We start from the raw sequence: 27874 nt of genomic DNA, 5'->3' as shown, positions 1-27874 counted from the left end.
AAATGTTTATCTTCATATTCACAATTCTAAAATAAGCACATTGTAAAATAAATATAAACGAAAAAGATGCTGCCAGTTCGGCTTGTAAAAACGATTGATTGCACGATTGTAAAAATATGAACAATCGCCGATTGAACATCGAGTTCTTATTTTCCTTAACATATTCAAAAGGGTACTGTTCAAGTTACGGGGTTTGGACTGTCACCCGCTCTCCGCTCCCTCTTACGCTCTCCACTCCCTCTTACGCTCTCCCGCTCTTCACCACAGAGTCTCCGAGGAGTCTCCGCTGCGCTTGGGAGAACCCAACTCATTAGAATAAGCTTTAGTGTAAAAACTAACCACGCACAATAAAGATACGACCGGTCGCGCCCGCGCAAAAGTCAAGTGTTCGCTTTTCTCCGAGTGTTCTATTTTCAGCAAACTAGGAATTTTAAAGGACCAGCAACCCCCAGCATCCCAACATTTTGGTCCTTCGAGCCGGATATCCTGGATTTTTCAAGTTTGTCCACCAGCGACCAACTTATAAGATAAGTACAAAATCTCCATTCCTTTTAATTGCCGGTCTGCAGCAAAAGGTTCGAAAATCCAATTTCGTTCAATTTGCTGTAAGATTTATTGTGAAATCTAACGGATTTCTCCGACAAAAGGCAATTAAAGGAAATTACTTATCCATTTTCACGGGCGCCGCCATATTACCCACCGTTCTAAATTTCTAAGTCCCATTTTCCGAATATTCAACCAGTCCGAACAGTGCAAAATTCCAAATCTGAAAAAAGTGAAATTAATTTGTGCCAAGTTCAGTGAAAATTTCTAAAGTCCAAGACTCTGCCAAAAGTGGCAAAAATTCAGTTCTCTTTTCACTGTGTCCAACGCAAGCAAAATTCTTTTCGCAACACATTTTTTTTTGCTTTAACTCCGCCGTCCGCTTAATACAATTTGCTTTGCTATACGTACAAATACAACAACAAAACAAACAACACATACCCTCTGGCCATTCCAAATAAAATATTGATTAAATATTTTACCCGCCAGTTTCATATACATTGCATGCATTACATCTACATATACATCTCCATATACATACATATATGTCGCAATACGAATGTATTTTGACCACTGTACGTGTCTGTCATATTATTAGCATGGTTTGACCACTGTGCTTGCAAGATGCAGCTGCGCAATGAGTTTGGTATATTGTGAGGACATTCTTAGAATTTGACTACAACGTAGAATATGACTGGCGCCAAAGTACCGTCACGAGTGAGGCGACAGCGTTGTCGCGCTGTCGCCAAGTGTAGTCTAGCTAGCGTGTGTAAAGGATAGATTGATGCGTAGAAAATACGATCAGTTGCATACAGACGATCGCGCACGCCGGTTGGAATTCGCTTCACTCAAATAGTTTATTTGCCAATATGGAAGATCAGGAGCAAGAAAATGCCAACGCTGCGACATATACATATACATCTCCATATACATTACATATATTATATCCACATATATTACCGACATACATTGCGCATATTATCTTCATTCCTTGTAACCAAAGTTTACCAAAGTTTCCCGTCGGCAAATCCAACCCACAAATAAAATTTATTCCAAGTGCCGACGCGGAAAAGGCGTATAACCAAAGTTTACCAAAGTTTAAATTGTTTCCCGTCGGCAAATCCAAACCACAAATAAAATTTATTCCAAGTTTTAAATTAAATTAAACATTTTAAATATTTATTAAATTATTTTTTTTAATTTTTTTGAAAACTTTCAAAAAAAAAATAATCATCCATAAATAAATAATACGACCGCCAAATATAAGTCGTTCACCCGACAAATATTTTTTTTTCGTATTGCTTGAATATTAATTTGTGGGTGTTTTATAAGTATTTACAACTCCAATTCCAACATTCCATTTTCTCCGTTTTCCAGTAGTAAACAAAAAAATAAAATTTTCTTCGTTCTAATAAACATTTTATATCACCGTGTTCCACATTCCAAGGGTTCCAACCGTAAATAAGGTGGACCCAATTACCATAAATCACAGGTCATTAATACAATTCGCTGTTCACTCCGAGTCACCTGTCCGATTAGTCTAAACTACGGCGTTTCCACTTCGTAAATTTTACACCACTTAAATTATTAAGTGCAGTCTGAGGAATCTGTCTACAGTACAGCGCACAGCTAAAAATATGGCTGCTTCCGATCTAGCGCTAGCCAAATTCATTTCGGTTTCTGACCGCTTAAGCGAATTTGAGGCTCAGATCAACACTCCGGAATCCGCAGCTCCAACTGTCACGATGCTTGGCGTCCGTCGCGACCAAGTCCGAACCCTATGGGACAAGGTTGAAAAGGAATACGATCTCTGCTCAGAGTGCCTTGTGTCAGCAGGCGAAGCGGCAGCAAGCAACATGCCTATTCTCAGGGCTAAATACAGTTATTGCTATTCAGTCTATGAAAGGTGTGTTGCCCAGCTCGTTGATAAAATCGAGCAGGGCACGTCTCAGTCCATCCCAACCGCGAACGCTGCGCCCCAGGCCTACATTTCCTCTGGCTGTCGGTTGCCTCCATGCGATACAGAAGTTTTCGCAGGCGACTATCTTCGCTGGCCGACTTTCCGGGATCTTTTCACAGCCATTTATATCAATAATCCACGGCTGACTCCGGTTGAAAAGTTAATCCATTTAAATGCCAAAACAAGTGCCGACGCGCATGCCATAGTTTCGATTTCGCCTCTCACCAACGAGGGTTTCCGCTCTGCGTGGGAAAACCTAATAGAGCGTTTCGAAAATAAACGATTGTTGGTAAACAGTCAATTGAAAATACTGTTTAATGTGCAGTCGATACCACAGGATTCTGGGGCGGCCTTGAAGGTGCTGCAAAGTACTGTTCAAGGTTGCTTGACTGCCTTAGAACTGTCAGGCATCAACACTGAGAACTGGGACTGCCTGCTGTGTTCATCCAAGCTCCCGAAGATAACTCTCTCCTTATAGGAGCAGTCGCTACATAAGAAAGCCGACATCCCGACATGGGGAGAGCTGAACACCTTCCTCACAGAACGTCATCGAACCCTAGAGGCCATCGATGATGTGAGACCATCCGTACCAAGTCAGTCGCATTCCAAAGCGATAAACTCAAGTGGGCCCTCTAGAAAATTAAATTCCTATGAGACGAAAGTGGCCCCAAAATCGAAAAGTTGCGACTTGTGCAACAAGGAGAACCATCCTGTCCGTGTATGTCCGCGTTTTCTCCAAATGTCGGTTGACGACCGGTCAGCCTACATTAAACGGAAGCAGTTATGCTTAAACTGCTTTGGGGACATCAGCTTCGTGAGTGCAAAAGCACGCACAATTGTTTTACTTGCCGTGGCCGGCATCACACGTTGTTGCACCGAAACAACCTCTGTTCCAGCAATTCAAGCCCTTCAAATCCTGCAAGGCCCATTTCCGCTAATCAGGCCAATTTCGTTCCAAATGAGCAAGCCGGTGTTTAAAATTATTTCGCCACGGGCTCAAGAGCTATCCTTCTTGGCACTGCCATAATCAATATCTCCCATCTTGGCACTAACTTTAAGGCACGCGCCCTGATCGACTCCGGATCAGAAGCGACATTCATAACCGAGCGACTGTTCAATCTAATTAGATTGCCATTCCAGGTGGTTCAAGCCCAAGTCTCGGGCTTAAACCAAACAGTAGCTGCTCAGTCCAAGAAGCTCTGCAGTTTCACCATCCGATCTCCGACTACCGACGACGGCCTATGTCCTTCCTCAACTAGCCGGAAATCTGCCTTCCTACCCAATTCCGCAAAATTTCCTTCGGGATCTTCCCGATTTTCCACTGGCGGATCCAAAATTCTATGAGAGCGCACAAATAGATGTACTTATCGGAGCCGACATCCTGCCTTCGGTGCTTCTGAGTGGAGCAAAAACCAACATCTGTGGCTCTCTTAGGGCAAGAGACCATTTTCGGCTGGGTACTAACTGGGCCAGTGTCAGCCTCAGCCCAAAGCAGAATTTCCTCTTTTTCGACACAGATCTCCCACGCGTACGAAAATTCACTGGACAAACTCCTCACAAAATTTTGGGAGGTGGAGGATATACCAACAAAGTTGGTAAAAGAATCCGATTCCATGTGCGAGAAGAATTTCCTTCAAACGACCACGAGAAACGAGTGCGGCAAATATGTCGTTACTCTGACTTTTCGCGACCCAGAACATATCGGTTCCGGGCTAGGGCATTCTAGGTCTTTCGCCTTGGCTCAGTTCTTAAGAAATGAGCAGCGTCTAAAAAGAGATGAGGCCTTGAAAGCGAGATTCGGTGATCCAGGAATATCTCGACTTAAGGCACATGCGACCAGTTCTTCCTACCCATGATTGCAACGCCTATTATATGCCACATCACGCCGTCTTAAAACCGGAGAGCGTAACTACTGAACTCCGTGTAGTATTCAATGCCTCCAGCCCATCATCGAATGGTACCAGTTTAAATGATATCCTTCATGCTGGCCCTGTCTTACAGTCCGACTTGACCATTCAAATTCTGAAGTGGCGCTATTTCCGATACGTGTTCAACGCCGATATCGAGAAAATGTATCGGCAGATCTGGGTAGATCCGAGACACACTCCATTCCAGCGAATACTTTTCCGTAAAAATAGAGGGGAAATCAGAGATTTCGAACTGAAAACAGTAACCTTTGGAGTCAATTGCGCGCCTTTCCTGGCGATCCGAGTACTGCAGCAGCTAGCAGCTGACGTAGAACTCAGCCATCCAAAAGCTGGCAATGTCATTCAAAATTTCATGTGTGTGGATGATGATTTAGCCGGAGCGGACTCCACAGAAGAAGCTCAGCTCATGGTGCAAGAGCTCCGAGACGCTCTGAATTCTGCCGGATTTCCATTGAGGAAATGGACCTCCAACCAAAAGGAAGTTTTAGCGGCCATTCAGAGCAACCATCTTTTAAATACTGATTTTCTCGAGATCGATGCAGAAAGTACTGCCAAAACCCTCGGTATTCGCTGGAAAGCAACCTCCGACGAATTCTTCTTCGTCCCGCCAGAGTTGGCTATCGAAACGTCCTTTACAAAACGCCAAGTCCTGTCCCAAATTGCCAAATTGTTCGACCCTGCCGGCTGGTTAGCGCCGTTTATCGTTCGAGCCAAAATTTTCATGCAGGAGATTTGGCTGCAGGAACTTGGGTGGGACGAAAACATTCCAAATGAGCTTTGTCAGCGATGGCTGAATTTTCTTCAAAGTTATTCAGTGTTAGAGCAGATACGCATTCCACGCTGGCTATCGTTTCGTCCAGATTTCAAGGTCGAGCATCACGGCTTTTGCGATGCGTCGCAAAAGGCTTATGGGGCGGCCATATATGTCCGCGTAGAAGTGGGCAGCACCATTATGGTGCAACTCCTGACCGCGAAAACCCGGGTAGCACCAGTCAAAACGGTTTCGCTCCCAAGATTGGAGCTGTGCGGAGCGTTATTGCTTTCCGAAATGGCTGCAGCCATCATTTCGCAGATGCCTACGACTAACTCCGAACTTTACTGTTGGACGGACTCCACGATAGTGCTTGCATGGTTAAGCAAGCCAGCATGCCAGTGGACCACATTTGTAGCCAATAGGGTGACGAAGATCGCCCAGGCCACAAAAACAGAGAATTGGTCTCATGTTCAATCTGAGCATAATCCAGCAGACCTGGCAAGTAGAGGAGTTTCCCTCCAAGATCTAGCCGATAGCCAGTTATGGTGGCACGGACCGACTTGGTTGCAAAATCCACGCAACCAATGGCCAACTCAGGTCGACAACGCACCGGTGACCGACCTGGAGAAGCGTGCTCTAAAAGTCCATCTCGCAAAAGCTCCTTCTGAAGAGTTGTTGGCACGTTTCTCCAAGCTAGAGAAAGCTCTACGGGTCCTTGCTTATGTTCGTCGCTTCATTCAGCGGTGCAGGAAGCAGACATCTCCATATGATGTGCATTTGCTGGCCACTGAAATCGCCGCCGCCGAGCGGTTTCTAATTTCGAACACTCAGCGCAGAGAATTCCCTGTGGAATATCACTGCCTAAGTGAAAAGCGTCCAGTGCCAAGTTCAAGTGCCATCCTAAGCATGAACCCGTTTCCAGATCCGCAAGGACTGATCAGGGCATGCGGCCGTGTGGCGGCTTCCGAAAGCCTTCAATACAATGAACGCCATCCAGTGATTCTTCCGTATAACTGCCTGCTTTCTCGCCTCCTTGCGAATTTCACTCATCGCATAACTCACCATGGTGGTAACCAGTTAATGGTGCGCCTCATCCGGTCGAAATACTGGATTCCGAGAATTAAGAACCTGATGAAAGCAGTAGTAAATTCGAGCAAAGTATGTGTGATCCACAAAAAGCGGTTGCAAAGCCAACTGATGGGTGTCCTGCCCAAAGAAAGAGCATCGTTCTCCCGACCATTCACGTATACTGGCATGGATTACGCCGGTCCGTTCGATATAAAGAACTATACGGGAAGAGCATGTCTTATTACAAAGGGGTATGTGTTAGTTTTTGTTTGTTTCTCCACCAAGGCCATCCACTTAGAGCCTACATCTGACTTAACGACCGAAAAGTTTCTTGCCGCTTTCTCTCGTTTTGTATCCAGAAGAGGGTGTCCACGTCAAGTCCTGTCAGACAATGGTAAAACCTTTGTTGGCGCTGCCACCCTGCTTTCCCGCGATTTCCTTCAAGCCGTAAAAGAGTCGGTGACGAATGCCTATATTCATCAAGAGATGCAATGCCAATTTATTCCTCCAGGGCACCCCATATGGGAGGCCTTTGGGAAGCAGGCGTAAAAAGTTTTAAGATGCTATTTTACAAATGCACTGCCACACGAAAATACACGTTTGAAGAGCTCTCCACGCTCTTGGCAAAAATAGAAGCGTGCCTTAACTCTAGGCCGCACTCTCCTATGTCTGAGGATCCGGCAGATTTGCTGGCTCTGACGCCAGGGCATTTCCTTGTCGGGGGACCCCTTATGTTCACGGTGGAACCCGAAGTAAAAGGGGAAATGAAATCCCTTCTTAATCGGTGGCAGCATTTGAAAGCTCTCCATCAGCAGTTTCGTGTGCGATGGAAAGAAGAGTACCTCAAAGAACTCCACAAGCGTTCTAAATGGCAGGCCCCGTCCAAAAATCTCCGCATCGATGAAATGGTCGTCATCAAGGACGACAACTTGCCCTCTAATGAGTGGTGGCTCGGCAGAATTGAGTCTGTTTTCCCAGGAGCCGACGGACACGTCCGTGTAGTAAATATCCCTACTGCACGTGGAGTTATTGAACGTCCAGTGGCAAAAGTGGTGCTTTTGCCGACGGAGTCTTCCGAATCTCCACAATAATAGGCGCTCCTCTCGTCCTTAGTTGGTACCTAGTACCTAGTACCTAGCACTAATCATCCATACAGCATCCCAACAGGTACATCTAAATACTTTTTAGTGTAGCATTCTAGGAAGCCTTCCATTGAATGCTTCAACAAAGCTTCTTTAATGTGGAACAAAAAGAAATTTGTCAATGTTCTGTGGAAAAAGAAGCACTTTGTAAGTGCACGTTCCGAACTTCTGACTTGGTGGCTCTAGAGCCACCCATTCTAATGTCTTTGTTCTGTCCGTCCGCCAGTTAAATAACGAAGATGTTTTATTTCTCCGTTTAGCGAAAATTATTTGTATATTTCGAGAAGGTGCCCTGTTTGGATTACAATTTCAGCTTCATGGTTCGGACGGCAGCAGTATTAGTCTAAAATTACCAGCTTGGTGATCAGCTCAGAAATGCGTTCAGTTTAATACACGTTGATCAACAAATTGTGAATAATCAAATTAATAAACAGCCGATAAATATTTTTTAAACAAATAAATCGGCATAATTTTAAATGTTTAAGTATAACATTTCTTTACTATAGTCAAAAAAAGACAGCCTTGTTTGGTTATAAAAACCTGCTCGTAGGTAAAGGTGTAATATACAAACGAGCCCAGTAAAAACATATTAAGAATATTTTATTTGTTTCTGACCTAACCATATATACTCATTATTTTTTTCTTGTACAACATGTTTATCTTGCAGCTGGTCGATTTATTTATCATCTAAAGTTCAGACAACAACAATGTTTGCGATATTTCCTCGAAAATCACGTGGCTTAGTTCTGATGGGAAAATGCAGAAAAGAGAATTATACAATGACAAACTTTGCATCTGGGTCTGGTGTCTAAAATATCACACGTACAAGCCTTGGAACGTTGTTCAGATTTAGATTACTAGACTTAGATTTAGTTTATTTAACTATGGTGTATAAAACAGTAAAGTGAATGTAAAAGATTTTTGAATAGTTTCGATGTACCCAAAATTCTTAATGAATGTCATTTCTAATGATTTTATATTTTGACTTTAAATTGGCAAAATTTGTTCCACAGGCCAAGATGTCGTTACATTGTCGGTACCGAAATCGGTCAACGTCGCTCTGAAATCTTCTTGTAAGATCAATGTTAGGTTATAGATAAATTATTTACTTACCATTATTGAATTAAAGATCATGTTATATTCTTTGGATGCAGGTTCCAGTTGATCCGAGTTTAGAATAATATGTTGCTTAAAATAGTAAATCGCTGAAGCATCTTTACTTTCCAGCATTCCATTTAAATGGAAGTGCAACTTTTCGTCTATAAAATGCAATTTGCAATAGTCATTGTTAATGGAAACGGCATTGCAAAATAGATCCGCTATATTGCAAAAAGTGAATTGACTTCGAAGACTGCTAGCCTGCCTGATTTTTGATATATTTGGCTTCCTTTGCATCAATTGCTCATTGTTCGACGTGTATTTCGCAGGTACTATTCTTCTACTGAAAATAGCTCGGAATGAATTTCCACTACTTTCCACCGGCACCTGAAAAATTACAGCACACGATTGCTGATTAAGTTCCACAAGTTGCAGAAGCTGCATTTTAAAATGAGGCAGATGCTCGTTTTTCATTTTACTTAACGCTACAACCATGCAACATTTTTTATTAACAACTATTTCTGTTGGCAGTAGGAGGACGTTGATGCGGTTGTCATAGTATGTCAAAAGCTTCCAAAATATCCTCTGCAACAGGGGCCGGCTATCGATAAGTCTGACGTTAAGCACAGCGTATATAGAACTTTTTTGATCTAGATCTAGACTCTGCGCTGCCTGCAGAAGAACATTGTCCCTGACAATATCAAAAGGTACTTGAAGGTGGTATTCCAGTGACGTTTTAATGGGCGCGTTAACTCTTCGGATATTTTTAATCATAGATATAAGCTGCTGTTGCTTATACTCCTTATATAATTTTTGCCGAACTGAATCGGGATGTTTTTTATATTCCTGCAAGGCTTCGGCATTGTGCTGCAGTCTCATTAAAGATGATGTTGCAAGGCTCGGCGTTGAATTTCTCAGCGTTTGATCATTCATTTCGGACATCCCGAAAGCTATGCAATAAAGTGTGTTGTTCTCGCTCAGGCAGAACAATTCTTCTTTTTGGTCTATCCAACAACATCCGTATATCCCGGAGACTGGCTTCGTCAAGGTGTAGACAAAACACTCGTCAAGCTGGGCGTTGTACTTGAATCGCAGTCGCACCAGCTGGTTCCCGTCTGTGTAATAGACGTCGCCATTGCCACTTGTTGCATCGTAGTCCAGCCATTCAGAACCTGTGTGAAAAATTTGACGCTGTTTTATAGAAAGGAGCCTGGACGTGTACCAAATGTCTATACTGCCAGAGCTGAGAAAAATCAAACAAAGGTTCTCGATTGGCAGCAATTTGATGAATTTAACGTGCGCTGCATATATGCATAGAAGCTCGATATTATAGTCAGGACCGGTACTATCTGATCTTGTTTTAAGATTATAGGCCAACGCAAATACATGTCCACCTATGCTGAATATGTGAACATAATTTTGTTCTGCCGCGTGTGTGCCAAAAAGACTTCGCACGAACTCTTCTTCCTTTTCGGTCACTTTTAAAGTTGTCAAGGTGTATTCATTATGCTGCCAGTCGCTCTGAAATAGGTTCTCCTGGTCAAAAGTTATGTCAAATGTATGTTGCAGTGTACACTTGTCCTTTTCCCAATCAGGAAGATCAACATACGTCTGCAGAAGCAGTCGGCGACTTTCTATTCGAATCACGCTGAATCCCACATCCACTATAGCTAAACAACGAACTGCACTGAGCCATTTTATAAGACTCAGGGCTTTAAATGAGGTAAAGCTGTATAACTCCCCATTCGACATATGCAAAATCGTGTTGTGCCTCATAGCATGCACACTCCTAATATAGCCTCCATCACTTTTGGGCACAGGAATTCGCACAGCAGTCATTTTTATCCTGCAGCTGTCCTCTGGCATCTTAAAGCGTATGTTTAGCAAATAATACTTGTCCCAAGTGATAAACACCGATTGGTCATCAGATGCCGCAACTAGACAAAACCCACATGCTTGGAAAAGTGCGTCATCCCTGACCAACCATTGCTTTAAAACCATATCTTCAAACTTATTGTGCGGGTTCATGGTTAATGTTATGACTTTTATAAAGCGGTAAAACCTTATTTATTTATAAGGGGTGTTCCTAAACTAATCTTCACTTTTGTAACAACAAGGACCCACTAAGCACATCCCAGCATTTTCGGTACTAACGGCATGATGTACGCGGGCTCTCATTTCCAAGACATTTTTCGAGAGTCAGTTCCGAAACAATCCAGCCACATGTATTTCCGGTTTATTATATATCTGCTATTACTCTCACTATTACGAGTACAAAAGCCTTACGAAAACTTAAAGCCGATAATTCGGTGGGACGGTTTAAATTTAACCACTTTACCTATTGCCATGGCAAATACCTTTTTCTATTCGAACGAGTCATAAACAGAGTCTAGACTGTACATCAAAAACTCTTAATTTACAAAACTGTTTGCAAAATGCTTTCTTGTAATACAAAACTAACTGACATAATTTATAGCTTAACGCACTTAAAGGTTGTAGAAAATGTACATTTTGCAGTTGATTTTTAGAGAAATAAAGACATTTTGTTTCAAATACATGTTTTCCCAAAGGATTTATATGTTTTAGTTATTTTTTTTTGTGACAATTTGGCGACAATTTGATTAGAGTCAGAAATAGTCAAGCCAAACACTCTCGCCAATCAAACTCGGAGGGTTTATTATCGTCGATGTTTGCAAAATGAGAAAGCGAACAGCCTCAAAAAAAATTCGCGATTATTACAAAAAATTTCATTGCAATTGCTGTCAAGACGGTCAATAAAAAAAAGCTATGCTCTTTAAAATTAATTTTTTTTCTTAAAATCGATACATTAGTTTTTTATTATTACTTTCACAATTTTGAGAAACATGGTTTGGGCAATATGGTGTTTATGTTATAGGGTCAAGGAAAGACTGGATTGGTTCAAATGGCTATAGCTATTACGCGATACTCTTGCGCATTATATATAACTGCACATTATATATAAATGTATTTCACAGGAAAAATAGAGTATTTTCGTTAAAATATTTCGTTAATTTATAACATAGAGTTCATATAGACGTTAAATATTTTTTTAGGTTTTAGGTCTGTTTAGGTTTAGGTGGAGTATATTTCTTTATTGAAATTAACCTATCTTCCCAAACCTATAAATGTTACTTATATTTACTACAATGTGTAAGCTATACATTTACACTTCTCTGCAGCTTAAAGCGGACGTCCCAAAGCTGCCGGTCGGTTCAATTACAAGAAGCTTCCTCTTGAATGCCAATATCGTTTAATTCAGGCTAGGAATGTAATGTAAATACTATTGAAAGATAAAAATATTTCAACAAACTAAAAATTATATATACATATGATCAAGATCAACTGTCGAGTTGATCTAGCCATCTCAGGAACAATAAAATCCATAAAGTGGGGATTAAGAATGCAGATTCCAGAGTCGTAGACGCAGCACAAGTTTCCTAGTATTACCACGCCCAATAGGCCCACTTTTTAAATTTTTTTAGTTTCTTTTCATTCTATTATTGTTACAAATTTCTATCGATATACCTTGACAATCTTGAAGTTTCTCGATTTCACTTCCACTAGCTGAGTAAGATGTATGTGATAATCGCGGAACTCGACTATAGCGATCTCTCTTGCTTTATCCATGATTTTTTATTTTTTCATCTTGCTGAAAATTATACGGATTATACGGGCATGCTCCGGTTCGAATACGTAAGAATTTTACGATTTTAATTTGAAATCGAAAAATTGGTGCTCCGGTTTTCGAAATCGTAAGAATTTTTTAATTTGTGAAACGAGCATTTTATCTGGCCGAAATGAATAGTAAATGCCTGTTTTATATCAAATCACATCTTTTTTTCTAAGGGGAAGAATAGTTTACTCAGTGAGGTTTATTCCACTTAGTTATTTAAAAAAAAAATTTTTTTTGACCCCACCTATAATTTGACAAACAAAATTTCGCCGTCGGCAACAAAAAGTTATCGGGAAGACTGCCATACTGTTGGTAAAACAAAACAGGCAGTTATTATAAAATGTAAAAGAATTCATAATTTATTTAAAGGCCTAAAGTGTTGTTTGATTTATTCACTTAACTGGTCAAAGTGGTTATAAAGTTATACGTAATTGCGAACATCGGAATTAAAACTGTGAAGAAGTTGGCCCATCTTATGTCTGAAACAGCTTAAACGGCTGTTTGCTATCTACAAAACATTCCGCCAACAACAATTTTTTGAAGACCGGGGCACCAAAAAAAGAAATCGAAAGACTTTGCCCAAATCGAAATCGAAAATATATTACGACTACCGGAGCATGCCTAATATACTTTACAAAATCGGAGACGCTTCGTTCTACCTGTTCCATTTTTTTCATTGAATCTAGTGTAGACTACGGGTAACGAGTAAAATATCTGTACTATATCTCAGCAGAGGATATATGTACATATTATAGTAAAGTCATTGCAGCTGAAAATTCTGTTTAGTCCATATCTGTGATCTCAGGAAGATAAAGTAGATAATTTAGCATTTAATAACATATGTATATCAAATTATTCATATTTCACATGAGTATTGCAGTGAAATTAAATATATATTAATATAATATTAATATATATATATATATATATATATATATATATTAATATGTATTATATATATAATAATATAATATATATATATTAATATATTTTATATATATATTAAATATAGTTCGAAGATAGAGGAAACCTAATGTATTGCTATGATTTGGTTTTAATGAACAATTACCATATTCATGATTTTTATTTTATACATTGTTTGCTGTTTATCAATTTGTTTTCAAAACTATTACTTGGATTGTAAATATATTAGAGTAATGCGTTTTGCTGTGTAAACCTGCCGTATTTAGTACCGTTCACATCGCTTGTTTCGTACTTTAAAAATTGCTTTGTGTTACACCTAAATCTGTTTGTACATCCTTATGCTGGGAAGGAAAGAAGGTTAACAATTAACTTATTTAAGGTTTTAAAATATCTAATATAAATAATACTAAAGCGGACACTATTTCCAAGTGTTCCATAAGACGTGCTTTGTCTTTGACGCTGTCTTGCCTTATATTGGCATTTATTATTTTTATAGTAAGGTATTTTTTAGTACATTTGATGGTTGGATCCAATAAGGCCGCACTATTTTCCTTCTTTTTGCTAGCAATTTCCGGCGAGGTATGTGTAAAATTTTTTAACTCCACGTGATTTTAATAAATCTTTTTATTTTAGCGGTTACATTGTTATCAAGATTTAAAATGGTAGGTTCTTCAAACATTCAGCATTCATTCATTAAGATGAATACTTAAATAAATTATTTGGACGAGCCGACAAAGTAATGTGTCCAGGCACCTAAATATTTTGGCTTATTGGTTGCATTTGTTTGTTTTTTTTGCAGGGTTTCGTTAAGGTAGTCAAGAACAAGCAGTACTTTAAGAGGTACCAAGTCAAGTTCCGAAGGCGTCGCGAAGGAAAGACCGATTACTATGCCAGGAAGCGCCTAACATTTCAGGACAAGAACAAGTACAATACTCCTAAGTACCGTTTGATTGTACGTTTGTCCAACAAGGACATCACAGTACAGATCGCCTATGCTCGCATCGAGGGTGATCGCGTGGTGTGCGCTGCTTATTCCCATGAGCTTCCCAAATACGGGATCCAGGTGAGTTTTACCACAGCGTTCTGTCGTACTCAACTTGATGGCCCATTATATTTTTTTAAGGTTGGATTGACCAACTACGCTGCTGCTTACTGCACAGGCCTGCTGGTCGCCCGCCGTGTTCTTAACAAGTTGGGACTGGACTCCCTATATGCAGGATGCACCGAAGTGACTGGGGAGGAGTTCAACGTCGAGCCTGTTGATGACGGCCCAGGGGCATTCCGATGCTTCTTGGATGTTGGACTCGCTCGTACCACAACTGGTGCACGTGTGTTTGGCGCTATGAAGGGAGCAGTTGATGGTGGTCTAAACATACCTCACTCTGTAAAACGCTTTCCTGGATACTCTGCTGAAACCAAGAGCTTTAATGCCGATGTGCATCGCGCTCATATATTTGGCCAGCACGTTGCAGACTATATGCGCTCTTTGGAGGAGGAGGATGAGGAGAGCTTTAAGAGGCAGTTTAGCCGATACATCAAGTTGGGCATTCGTGCTGATGATGTAAGTACAACATAGTTTTTCAAGACGTCCACTTAAAAAATTACATCTGCGTTTCGCACACAACGCTAACTGTGCCATAAGTGGACAACATAAAACCTGCAACCTATGTTCGAAGTTTTTCTCTCAATAGATCACACTTCCTGTTATGGTTACACATTTCATACATATTATTACCCAAATACTCGCAGAATTAAATAAAATAATAGGTTCGGTAAAAAGCATGTTCCGACCATAATATGCCTTGATTAGGATCACCAGCCGAGCTGATCTTGCTCCTGCTGATCTTAATATGCGTCATGCATCTGTATGTTGAATTTCAGTTTCCGAGCTCTCAACATTTTAGTTGCGTATCGACTGTGTTAGCGATCCTGACCCATATTTCATATTTCACTGCTCTGTCTTTCAACCTGGAAATTCCAGATAACCATATATATTATTTAGTTTCAACAATTATTAAAAGTCTAATTCATTATTTCGGTTTTGCAGCTTGAAGATATCTACAAAAAAGCCCACCAGGCAATTCGTAACGACCCTACACACAAGGTCACCGCTAAGAAGTCTTCTGCCGTTACGAAGAAAAGGTGGAATGCTAAGAAACTCACAAACGAGCAACGGAAGACTAAGATTGCAGCTCATAAGGCAGCTTATGTTGCAAAGCTGCAGTCTGAAACTGAGGCTTGAAAGTGATCGTCATCAGCTTCAGTTTAGATTGGTGTAAAAATAAATAAACAGTTGTAATGACACCAGCAATTGATACTGATTAACAGCCATTATTTGGGAAACTCTTTTTTTTAACTTTTTCTGTGGTGTGCGGCAGAGAAATCCTCTGAATCCTGACAGAAATAGGGCAATACTAGTATAATTATATGTTTACTTTAAGTGAGGAATGAACTGGAGCAGTATTTAATCTAGAGAAACCCCACCTCTCTCCGTACAAATTACAAATTATAGTCATTTTGGTAAAGAATGGGAAAATCGGAATTTGTGTACTTGATTGGATTTCGGCCGCAGTGCAATACTATTTTATCAATTCACTGTTCAACATTTCTCTAGTAGGCAATGTATTACAGCGGCAAATTAAGACGAGTATATATCTAGTATATCTTAGTATATATATTAGTATATCTTTGAATAAGAATAAGCATCTCCTAGCCTATAAAGTACATATGTTCTTGAAGTGGAATACTATTCGAATCGGTCTGGCCATGTCCGCATGAACTGAAACTATATGGACAAGAAAGTTTGGAATAAGCATGCAGATTGTTGACAAGCAAGTTTGTTTTGCAAGAATGCCTCCCATACCCCCCACACTTGGAAATTCGTAAATTTGTTTCACTGTTATTTGTCGTGTCAATTTCTATCGACATTCCAAAACATTTTGGCACCGCCCATCTAAAAACCCTAAACAGCGCAAAACTCTTGCTCTTGCCAATTACTATGCAGAGTAAAACGCCCACAGACGTTCTAAAAACTTAATTTTACTCTTTAATATTTGTCTTGCAAATTATGCCAAAAACGTTTTGTTCTTTTCTAACGCCCAACATTTTTTAGAACGTGTTGATATTTTTTTATACCCGTTATTCTTAGAGTAAAAGGGTATACTAGACTCGTTGAAAAGTATGTAACAGGCAGAAGAAAGGGTTTCCGACTATACATATAGATCAGGATCAATAGCCGAGTCGATCCGTCTTTCCAACTGTCCGTCTGTCCGTATGAACGTCGAAATCTCAGGAACTATAATAGCTAGAATTTTAAGATTCAGCATTCTGAATTCTAGAGACAAGGACCTAGGGCACCCATGTTACCACGCCCACTCTAACGCCCACAAACCGCACAAAACTGCCATTCCACACATTTGATAAATGTGTTGATGCACATTTCTATTAATCTTGTAAATTTCTATCGATTTCCAAAAAGAATTTTTGCCACGTCCACTCAACGCCACAAAAACCGCCCAAAACTGCCATTCCCACATTTTTGAACAATTTTTAAATTTGTTTATTTTATTTCTCATTTTTTTCCCCAAATATCTATCGATATCCCAGAAAAATCAGGAAATTTCGCGTTCGCATTCACACTAGCTGCGTAACGGATATCTGATAGTCAAGGAACTCGACAACAGCATTCTCTCTTTTGTTATTTAACAATGCAATGTTTGTTGACTACTTCTAACTTAAACTTTTATATTTACTGTTAAACATCCATTCTCGTTTCAAATTTTGGCACTTTCAAAAATTTGGTTTTCCCGACGGGAAAACACTTTTCAAAATTTCTTACTTTAATTTGTACATTTGCTTTCTTTAATTTGATATATTTTTATTTTTGCACTTTACACACACTCATTGCACATCTAAAAAAAAATTCCAAAATGTCTCTATAAATACCGTTCTTTCAAAAAAAAAAAAACGTGCCTGTTCGGGCACCAGCTAAGGCGTCCCATATTGGTCGACTTCTGCCGCATGCCCGCGCCGATAATACCTTAGGTTTCGGAGAATATTCGGCGTTGTATCCTTGGAAAACAATGACTTCAATTTAAAGTCTCGGAGGAATAGGTTTTGACAATATAATGTTTTATTTAGCTGAAAGTTCTTTGACCCGTTTCCACTTTAATTGTAACTGACCGCTGGATATTTCTACCAGCCCAGTTTAAGTGCTGATCAGACTTTTCGGCCATGTCTGCGCTCGTTGCGCAATTCGGTCGGTCGAGCGAATGAGCGACTTTTTGTTTGTCAGCAAATTGAATTGGATCGGAAGACCAACTTCTGATTGGCTTGCCTTTTGTTGTTACTACCTGTAGCAGTCACTTTTAGTGGTGTGAGTTGGGTTGTTAATAGCGGGAGGGCGTAAGGGGGAAAGGAATGCTCAAGGAGGGAAAGGGTCAACCAGCGAGTCGTCGGGCTTACAACACCAGGGAAACTGCAGTGTCTTAACTTATATATAAACATTTCAAATAATTCCAAACATCTTCAATAGTAACGTTTAAAGTAAAGTATAAAGTATAAGTCAACACAAGCAGTTCTCACGGAGTGAAACTGCTGAATTGCAGGCCATATCCGGTGGTCTGCACGCGCACTAAACAAACTGCTGATCGCGTACTCCAGGTGCAATTGCCCGGTGCCCGCACGGAGCACTCGCGGAGCGAGTGATCGACCTGACGCAGAAGTGCTGACCTGGCCTTCTGCTGCAGACCAGAGGCCTGGAGTTGAACCGGGAACGAATTCTTAAGTTAGTTATAAATCATACCCCGAGGCTTACGCCTTGTAATTATAAATACCCAAATATTGTGACCCTCGCCCTAACGGGAGAGTGGTAAATAAATATAACTAAAATAACCAACCGACTTATAATTGGCGCCCGAACGTAGAAATCGGACTCACGCGAGACGGAATTCGCGTACAAAAAACAATCACCCGAAGTGAAAAAAAAGTGAAAAAACTAAATTCACAAAAATTAAAATTCCAAAAAATTGGACCGATCGAAAAACCACCCGAAAGGAAAAAGCACAAGTCCCAACTTTCACCAAGCAGAAAATTCTCAACCAAGAGAGGCAGAAGCGACATCGGCAGCGACGACAGCAGCAGTACTGGTGGCGAAAGAAAGCCGTCGGCAAAACACCTCGACAATAAAATTAATTTATTAACATGTGAGTAGGCTTTTTGTCTAAAAATTCGCCAATTAATAAAAATATTGAGCTTAAAACCTAATAAATACGTTCTCATGTGTTAGAAAATCCAAATAAAATATAATAAATAAAAAATACACCAATTAAATGATATCCAGCAAGTTGTGAAGTTGAAATTTTAGCGAACCACAATTAATTTGATATTTAACTCTTGCTAAGAAATACAACAAATACTTATAATTAATATTCTACAAACTCTTGATTTAGTTCTATAACACCTGCAAAATTTTTTACATAAAGAACTGTCTCATGTATAGGGATACTGGGAACATTTCCTCAGAAGAAGAAGTCCTAGAACTTTTACACAGAAAAGTGCCAGAAATAAATAGAATTAAAATATCGTCAAACAGTAGGGCAACAGAAATGCAGGCGGAACAAATTGCGAATATGGAGGCTGCCATAGCCTGCGCACTTCAAAGGCAGGAAGAACTATTCGAAGCAAAACTAGCCACAATTATGGGGGAGTTAAGTTTAGTTAAAGATAAAAAACCAAAAATCCAGACATTCCAAGAAATCGAATTAAATCCAAACATTGAGTGTAGTGAGCCCCTTGATATGGTCAAATCTGTTCCAGAATTTGACGGTAAGCAGGAAAATTATGCTTCCTGGAGACAGGCCGCCACTGCGGCCTACAAAATATTTGCGCCTTCCGAAGGTAGCAGCCGACATTATCAGGCCGTCGGAATCCTAAAAAATAAAGTAAGAGGCCCAGCGTCTGCTGTATTAGCCTCATTTAACACGGTATTTAATTTTCACGCCATAATAGCGCGCTTAGGCTTCACGTATGCGGACAAAACTCCGGCACACGTAATAAAACAAGAATTAAGTTTGTCAAGGCAGGGAGAGTTACCCCTACTCAAATACTATGATGAGATAGAACGGAAGCTAACGCTTCTTACAAACAAAACAATAATGACTCACGACGCAGCCGCAGGGGCCGTCCTTAATGAACAGCACAGGGAAGACGCTTTACACGCGTTCATATCTGGCCTAAAGAAATCATTAAAAATTGCCGTTTTTCCGGCACAACCGCGGGACTTGCCATCAGCATTGGCGTTAGCTCAAGAAGCTGAGTCAAGTAACGACAGAAGTATTTTCGCGGCCACGTTCGCCCGACATAACGAAGAAAGAGCCTATAGGCCAAACAACCAAAAACAAGCAGGTTGGAAAAGTTCGCAGTCATACGGAGAACCCAACAAAAATTCGGGGGCGATTAAAAAGAACCCCCATTTTGTTAGAACTCTAAAGGGAACAAACAATCAAAGCGGTTCCTTTAAGCAAGGGCCACACAACAGTGCAGGTAATGGCCAAAGCCAACCGGCGCTAGAGCCAATGGAAGTTGACCCTTCCTTCCGGTCCAAACAAACCACAACATGGCAAAGAGGGCGGTCGGCACGGTCTCAGCAAAAAATCAACTTCATGCCGGAGGAAAACACCGACGAAGAAGATTATGACTCCGTTGCCCAGGCAAGCGCCATAGAAATACAGGACGAACTGGATGCTGAGGACTCCTTCAATTTTTTAGAGTAAAGTCCCTGCTCCCCTACATTACACGTACGGTGGCAGGAGGAGAAATAAAACTATTACTAGATACAGGCACCTCAAAAAATTATATTACTCCACTCCCGGGGCTGAAAGGCGTCGTGGCAGCGGAAAAACCCTTTACTGTAAAGTCAATTCATGGCTTTACCAAAATCGATAAAAAATGTATAGTTTCGGTGTTTAACGTAAAGACACCCTTTTTTATTCTGAACAATCTTAAAGACTTTGACGGTATTATTGGTCTCGACTTACTTAAACAAGTAAATGCGAAACTTGATTTTACTGGAAATGTTTTAAATACTAGTAACGGAACTGAAAAGATCCAGTTTGCTAGGGCGGAAAACGTTAACTTCATTAAAATCGATGATGGAGACGTTCCTCTTGCTATTAAAAACTCGTTCGATAAAATGATAGTTAAAAACCACAAAGCCTTCGCTGACCCAGACGAGGCATTACCATTCAATATAAATACTATCGCCACAATTAAAACAGATGGGGAGCCGGTATACTCAAAATCATACCCGCATCCCATGAGTGTGACTGAATTCGTCAATGCAGAGGTTAAACAACTTCTAGCGGACGGCGTAATAAGGCCATCCGAATCTCCCTACAACAACCCGATCTGGGTTGTAGATAAAAAGGGAACAGACCAAAATGGGGTAAAAAAGAAACGGCTAGTTATCGATTTTAGGAAACTAAACCAGAGAACAGTTGACGATAAATACCCTATCCCAACAATTTCGACAATACTGTCAAATATGGGAGAGTCTAAATTTTTTACGACACTTGATCTTAAGTCAGGCTTTCACCAGATAGAGCTGGCAGAAAAAGACAGAGAAAAGACGGCATTTTCAATAAACAACGGCAAGTACGAATTTTGTAGATTACCATTTGGGCTTAAAAATGCCCCAAGCATTTTCCAAAGGGCCATTTTTTTATTTTTTTATTAATATTTATTAAGTGAAGAATCCGTACATCATAATATTGTATCTTAACATCACAGTGTGGAGAAGTATTCTTATCAATTACCAAACACTATAAAGTAAAATAAGTGGAGTAGGAACATAAATGAAGAGTTTTTACTGCTGCCCAATTGTCTTGGCGAAGCCTTGCCGTTTAAGTCTTCTTAGAGGTCGAGCGGGGATGAGACGTCTTGCAAGAAGACTGCTATGGCTCAGTAATCTGTCACTATATCGACTTGTATGTCTCCCAATTTGTGACTCAACTGTGTGAATATTGAGGTCTTTATGGAGTGTAGAGTTACGTACATACCAGGGGCAGTTGGTTATTTGTCGTAATGCGCGATTTTGCATCACCTGGATACGATTATAATTCGATTTGGCTGCAATTCCCCAAATCTGGATCCCGTATAACCATATCGGTACGATACAGTGCGCATACACAGCTCTTTTGCACCTCATCGAAAGAGTGCTCCTTCTATTCATGAGCCATCTCAGCTGTTGTGATCTGTGGCCACATTTTTTTACTGTGTTTTTTAGATGCGGCCCAAAGGTGAGCCGTTTATCCAGGGTGATACCTAGATATGTTGCTTGCAGGGGCTGATTCAGGGTAACTCCTTCTAGCCGAATTGGAGGGGTGTTTGGGATAAGCGTTTTTAACGTGAAGCACGGGTTTGTTGTTTTCAGTGGGTTTATTTTTAGGTTCCACCGTTTACACCAGGCTGCCAGAGCATTAATATATTCTTGTAGTCCGTTAGCTGCCTCTCTGCTGTCCCTAGAGTTATATACAACTGCATAGGTGTCATGTCATCTGCATAGGTTGTCATCTGCATAGGTTGCAATAAGAGTCCTGTTCGGTGCTGCCATGTGTTCGAAACTCGGGCAAGGGATATCAGCAGTGTACAAGGAATACAGTAGCGGTCCGAGAACACTGCCCTGAGGGACTCCAGCTCTCATTGGGTATATAGAGGAGTAGCTATTTCTCACCGTGATTTTAAATTGTCTTTCTTCTAGATATGACTTTAAAATACAGAAGTAGGGCGCAGGTAGAAGGGTCTTTATCTTGCATAATAATCCAACATGCCATACTTTGTCGAAGGCTTGTTGCATATCTATAAAGACGGCGTTGGAGTACTCGCAGTCGTCAAAAGCCTGTAGTATGTGTTTCACCAGTCTGTGGACCTGTTCAATAGTTCCGTGTCCCTTTCGAAATCCAAATTGATGATCCGGCAAGATATTGCCTTGTCTTATAATGTCGTTTATCCGATTGGCAATAAGTCTCTCCCATAATTTAGAAAGTGAGGGTAAGAGGCTTATAGGCCGATACGACTCAGGATCATCTTCCGGCTTTCCAGGCTTGTGGATCATCAAAATAGCAGCCATTTTCCACTGTCTTGGGAACACTTGGATCCTTAAAATAGCATTAAAGATTAGTGCTATATATATTATCGCTTTTATAGGTTAAACAACTTCTAGCGGACGGCGTAATAAGGCCATCCGAATCTCCCTACAACAACCCGATCTGGGTTGTAGATAAAAAGGGAACAGACCAAAATGGGGTAAAAAAGAAACGGCTAGTTATCGATTTTAGGAAACTAAACCACAGAACAGTCGACGATAAATACCCCTGTCGCAATTGTTGGGCGACAATACTGTCAAATATGGGAGAGTCCAATTTTTTTACTACACTGGATCTTAAGTCAGGTTTTCACCAGATAGATCTGGCAGAAAATGACAGAGAAAAGACGGCATTTTCAATAAACAACGGCAAATACGATTTTGGCCATTGGCGATGTCCTAAGAGATGGAATTTCAAAAATATGCTACGTGTACGTCGATGACGTCATAATATTCTCCAAAACAAAGGAAGACCACGTTAAGGACGTGGATTGGGTTTTAAGAAAACTCTTGGAGGCGGGCATGAGAGTATCCCAGGAGAAATCAAAGTTCTTCAAAAAGAGCGTTGAATACTTGGGGTTCATAGTGTCGCAAGGGGGTCTACGAACCTCACCTGAAAAGGTCAAAGCCATGAAGGAATTCCCTTTACCTAAAACGCTTTTCGAACTCAGATCATTTCTGGGACTAGCAAGCTACTATAGGTGCTTTATAAAAGACTTTGCGACAATCGCAAGGCCTTTAACGAATATCCTAAAGGGAGAAAATGGAAAAGCAAGCAAATATCAGTCAAGGAAAATCGACATCGATATGACCAAAGAACAGAAAGAAACGTTCAACAGGTTGAGAGAAATTTTGGCATCGGAAGACGTTCTGCTTTCATACCCAGACTTTAAGAGACCATTTGATTTGACAACGGATGCGTGAGGTTTTGGTCTAGGAGCGGTACTATCTCAAGACGGCCGCCCGATCACAATGATATCACGCGCCCTTAGAGATAGTGAAAAAAATTATGCAACCAACGAGCGAGAGCTCCTCGCCATAGTTTGGGCACTGAAAAACGTCCGAAACTACTTATACGGTGTAAAAGGGTTGCGGATCTTCACCGATCACCAACCACTTACCTTTGCCGTCTCGGAAAAAAACCATAACGCGAAACTAAAACGCTGGAAGGGAATTATCGATGATCACGGCGCCAAATTGGTCTACAAACCAGGCAAAGAAAATATTGTTGCAGACGCGCTGTCTCGCGAGTCTGACGAGCAGTCAGATGTAGCAACAATACACAGCGAACAGTAGCTAACTTACACTATTGACACAACGGACAACCCGGTAAACTGTTTCAGAAATCAAATAATAATCGAAGAAGGAAGCAGTTTTTCGGTAGACACATTCATCTTGTTTAAAAGCAAGGTGAGACACATAATAAGGATTTCTAAACGAGAAAATCTTCTTAATGCATTACAAGACGTGGTAAATGCTGAGGTAGTTAACGCAATACATTGCTCCCTACCGATCTTGGCATTTATCCAGCACCGATTAGTTGAATTGTTCCCAAGCACCACTTTCAAGCATGCGAAAAGCTTTGTGCAGGACATAACGAATGCAACTGAGCAGAGAGAAATTGTTATAACAGAGCACTACAGAGCTCACCGAGCAGCACAAGAAAACGTAAAGCAAATCTTGAGGGACTATTTTTTCCCTAAGATGCTACGATTAGCAACAGAAACCACTTTGAACTGCAAGACCTGCTCAATGGCTAAATACAATCGTCATCCATCCAAACAAGCGGTAGCAGAAACACCTATACCTTCCTATGTGGGGGAAATCCTTCACATCGACATCTTTACAACAGATGGAACTCTTTTTCTTACGTGCATTGACAAATTTTCGAAATTTGCCACAGTGCAAACCATCGCACCGAGGGCTATTGTGGACGTAAAATCTCCCCTATTACACATAATAAATTTCTTTCCAAAAATAAGAACCATTTACTGCGATAACGAAAGATCCTTAAATTCCGAGACCATTAAGACAATGTTGCTAAATCATTTTAATATCACCATTTCCAACGCCCCGCCTCTGCACAGCACCTCAAACGGTCAGGTAGAAAGGTTTCACAGCACCCTGGCAGACATAGCCAGATGCTTAAAGCTGGAAACTGGCCTAAATGACACAACCGAATTGATTCTGTTGGCAACCAACAAGTACAACAATTCAATTCACTCAGTAACTAATGAAAAACCGATAGAAATTATCCACTCGAAGTCTGCGGGATTCGAAGGAAAAATCATCAGAAAAATTAAACAAGCACAGGAAAAGACCCTTGATCAAGCAAACAAAGATAGAACCTACAAGGACTATCAAGTTGGCGAAAAGGTGTTCTTAAAAACCAACAAACGATTAGGGAACAAGCTTTCCCCACTATGTTCAGGAGAGACCATAGAGGCAGACCTTGGGACAACGGTCCTTATAAAGGGGAGGGTGGTTCGTTGTTCGTTGAGAAGTCCGAAGTGACAGACCGAATCGCAATTCCTACCGAGAATCCATCAGTCGCGAAATTGGAATCCCCGATTCCAGTGACGGAGCCGGACGACCTCGACCTCTTAAGTTGCAGTTGATTTGCAAACCGAGAGGTGACCAAGTGCAGTTGAGAGCCTGAATCTAACAAGGCCCTGCAGGGAACGAACAGTCCCGACCGATTCTGCACTAGAACGGTTGCAGTGGCTAGCAGCACAAGGTCACTACCGAGATCCTGGGCAATTAGAGTAGAAGAAGTCGAAAGCGGGGCAGAAGTCTCAGCGTGGGAGCTTGAAGACACCGGAACATGTGGCTGCGAGGAAGGCGGACCATCCAGATGGAGCAGCGTATGATGCCTGATTCCACAGGTGCGGCAGCGGCTCGAGCTGCATTGCCGTAGCTGATGACCTGCCTTTAGGCACTTTAGGCAAAGTGCTAGTCTCTTTGCCTCGCGCAGACGATCTACTGGCGCTAAGTCTCTAAATTGCGGGCAATAATATATGGCATGCTCTGCACTATGGCAAAGCATGCAACCAAGAGAATTTGGGTGGTAGCAACTAGCGTCGAACGATTTCTGCCCACCTGAACGCCTGGAGCATAGGTTGCCATGGCGCAATCCACGGCCTCCAAAGTCCTACATCGCTGTTCCAGGAATGCAGCCATCGATTCCCACGACGGAATAAGGTTGGCAAAGACCGGATCCTCCAAGCGCTCCTCCCACTTAGCTTGGCTCGCCGCATCCAGCTTTTGCAGCAGCACTTGAACTATGATGCAGCCAGCGATTTGCTCAGTGGTGCCCAATCCCTTCAACGCACGAATGTGAGCGTTAAATTTGTCCGACAATTCCCGAAGCGATGCCACTGAACCATTCCGTACTACCTTTAAACCCAGAATCTCGGTGATGTGCGCCTGAAAAACGAGACGCCGATTATCAAACCTTTTTTGAAGCAACTCTAAAGTCGCTTCGTAATTGCTGTTTGAAATCTCCAATGATCGGATAGTTTCCATCGCTGAATCCCTCAAACATGACCGCAGATGTTGAAATTTCTCAATGTTGGAGAGGTCCGGATGGCTGTCGATTATGCTCGTGAACACGGAGTAAAAATCAGACCAGTTTGCGTAGCCTCCGCCAAACGTTGGCAGCTGCACAGGCGGCAACGGCATCGGCCTCGGCCGCGGCTGCGTTTGAGGACCACTACACTGGTGGGGCACAACACCTTCCGCAAGCGTTGAGTGCGGCGCGAAATGCACATTGCGTTTGGCTATTTCCGCGCGCACACTAGCCTTGAATTCAACGATGAATTCATCAAAAGACTCGCTCATTTCACTGCCAATTTCGTCGAAATCCAATTCCTCCAGTTCTGTATGCAGAACATTGAAGGCACCTTGCAGCTCATCAATCTGCTCCAGCCTCACCGTAAGAGTGGGTTCGTCGTATCCGCTAAGCGTCTCATTAGACAGCGACGTTTGTAGCCTCTGCAACCTGCTGAACAGCGCATTGGCTTTGCGCTTTAAAAAGGTCACCCTGTTTTTTTACCTTCAGCGGGCATAGCAACAAATCGCCTTTGATTCGGTTCAGCGGGAAGATGAGCACAAAATAGATGCCGAAAATGCAAGCGGGGTCAATGTACGCAACGATATATGTAGCAATGTATGTATATATGCAATGCTAGCTCGCTTAAACACAGCCACTATCAACGAAATCTCCACTCACTTGTCCAACCGATTGCGATTTAATGTATTTATATTTATTTATAAACGAGATAAGTGCATTAATTAATGCATGCAAATTAACACGATCACGTCGGGGTCACCAAATGTTTAGCTATTGAGCTTTTTCAATAGCTGTTGCGAATAATAAAAAACCGAAGAAAGTTTGTTTTTATTACGACAGTTTTTATTTTGCGAATTGTTATTCTTTTACGATAGCGATAATTGAATGCGTAAGTTTGGTCTTTTCCGAAACACGAAGAATTGGCAACTGGCGGGCAGGCAGCCGAAATGCAGCGCCCACGCTTAACGTAGGTAGCTAACAACAACAAACAAGGAATGAGCGCCGTAGAGATAAATGCGTGCGAGAGCAGCGGTTTGCACTATGGGCATCGCAACTGCTACCACTAACTAATTTGGCTTATAATATTAAAGAATATGAGATATCATCCGGCTGCATGACCCAACATAAAGATAGCAAATGTACAAATTAAAGTAAGAAATTTTGAAAAGTGGTTTCTCGATAGTACAGTGGGGACCAGGTTTCAATTCCCCGTCGGGAAAACCAAATTTTTGAAAGTGCCAAAATTTGAAACGAGAATGGATGTTTAACAGTAAATATAAAAGTTTAAGTTAGAAGTAGTCAACAAACATTGCATTGTTAAATAACAAAAGAGAGAATGCTGTTGTCGAGTTCCTTGACTATCAGATATCCGTTACGCAGCTAGTGTGAATGCGAACGCGAAATTTCCTGATTTTTCTGGGATATCAATAGATATTTGGGAAAAAAAATGAGAAATAAAATAAACAAATTTAAAAATTTTTCAAAAATGTGGGAGTGGCAGTTCTGGGCGGTTTTTGTGGCGTTGAGTGGACGTGGCAAAAATTCTTTTTGGAAATCGATAGAAATTTACAAGATTAATAGAAATGTGCATCAATACATTTATCAAAAGTGTGGGGGTGGCAGATTTGTGCGGTTTGTGGGCGTTAGAGTGGGCATGGTAACATGGGTGCCCTAGGTCCTTGTCTCTAGAATTCAGAATGCTGAATCTTAAAATTCTAGCTATTATAGTTCCTGAGATTTCGACGTTCATACGGACAGACGGACAGTTGGAAAGACGGATCGACTCGGCTATTGATCCTGATCTATATGTATAGTCGGAAACCCTTCCTTCTGCCTGTTACATACTTTTCAACGAATCTCGTATTACTCGTTTTACTCTACGAGTAAGGGGTATAACAACCATCCCGATTGCGGCCAATAATCAAAATAAATATATGGTACAATTTTTCTTTCATTATATGGTTAAACTTGCTGAATTAATTTCAGAAGTTCGATTTCCAAGTATGATTTTGATAAAATAAAAAGTGTAATTGTGTTATAATTTGTATTT

General features: G+C 41.1%; 2 protein-coding genes and 1 pseudogene across 2 annotated transcripts; 2 read left to right on the top strand and 1 right to left on the bottom strand.

Annotated features, from left to right (window-relative positions):
* Window positions 1-1233: 1233 nt before the first annotated feature.
* Window positions 1234-6899, top strand: LOC123327150 (annotated as a pseudogene).
* A 1075-nt stretch (window positions 6900-7974) lies between these two features.
* On the bottom strand, window positions 7975-10589 carry LOC6739541. The gene is made up of 2 exons (XM_002076403.4): window positions 8509-10589; window positions 7975-8455 (listed from the first exon to the last, which is right to left on the bottom strand). Exons 1-2 carry the CDS (start codon window positions 10519-10521, stop codon window positions 8345-8347), a joined length of 2124 nt encoding a protein of 707 aa, XP_002076439.1. The 5' UTR covers window positions 10522-10589; the 3' UTR covers window positions 7975-8344.
* A 3036-nt stretch (window positions 10590-13625) lies between these two features.
* On the top strand, window positions 13626-15422 carry LOC27209015 (60S ribosomal protein L5). The gene is made up of 5 exons (XM_016184540.3): window positions 13626-13690; window positions 13745-13773; window positions 13911-14174; window positions 14235-14672; window positions 15159-15422. The coding sequence occupies exons 2-5, from the start codon at window positions 13771-13773 to the stop codon at window positions 15351-15353; spliced, it is 900 nt and encodes a 299-aa protein (XP_016025847.1). The 5' UTR covers window positions 13626-13690; window positions 13745-13770; the 3' UTR covers window positions 15354-15422.
* Window positions 15423-27874: the final 12452 nt, after the last annotated feature.

Source organism: Drosophila simulans, chromosome 2L, assembly GCF_016746395.2.
Source record: "Drosophila simulans strain w501 chromosome 2L, Prin_Dsim_3.1, whole genome shotgun sequence".
Taxonomy (NCBI): Eukaryota; Metazoa; Arthropoda; class Insecta; order Diptera; family Drosophilidae; genus Drosophila; species Drosophila simulans.
Note: the sequence above shows the minus strand (reverse complement) of the source record. Positions and strands in the feature narration are given on the sequence as shown.

Coding starts and splice junctions, on each gene's coding strand:
- LOC6739541 (XM_002076403.4), bottom strand. CDS start 10,521: ATGAACCCGCACAATAAGTTTGAAGATATGGTTTTAAAGCAATGGTTG. Junction 8,456..8,508: donor TGATCTTTAATTCAATAATG/GTAAGTAAATAA, acceptor AGAAGATTTCAG/AGCGACGTTGACCGATTTCG.
- LOC27209015 (XM_016184540.3), top strand. Junction 14,175..14,234: donor TTCCCAAATACGGGATCCAG/GTGAGTTTTACC, acceptor TATTTTTTTAAG/GTTGGATTGACCAACTACGC. Junction 14,673..15,158: donor TGGGCATTCGTGCTGATGAT/GTAAGTACAACA, acceptor TCGGTTTTGCAG/CTTGAAGATATCTACAAAAA.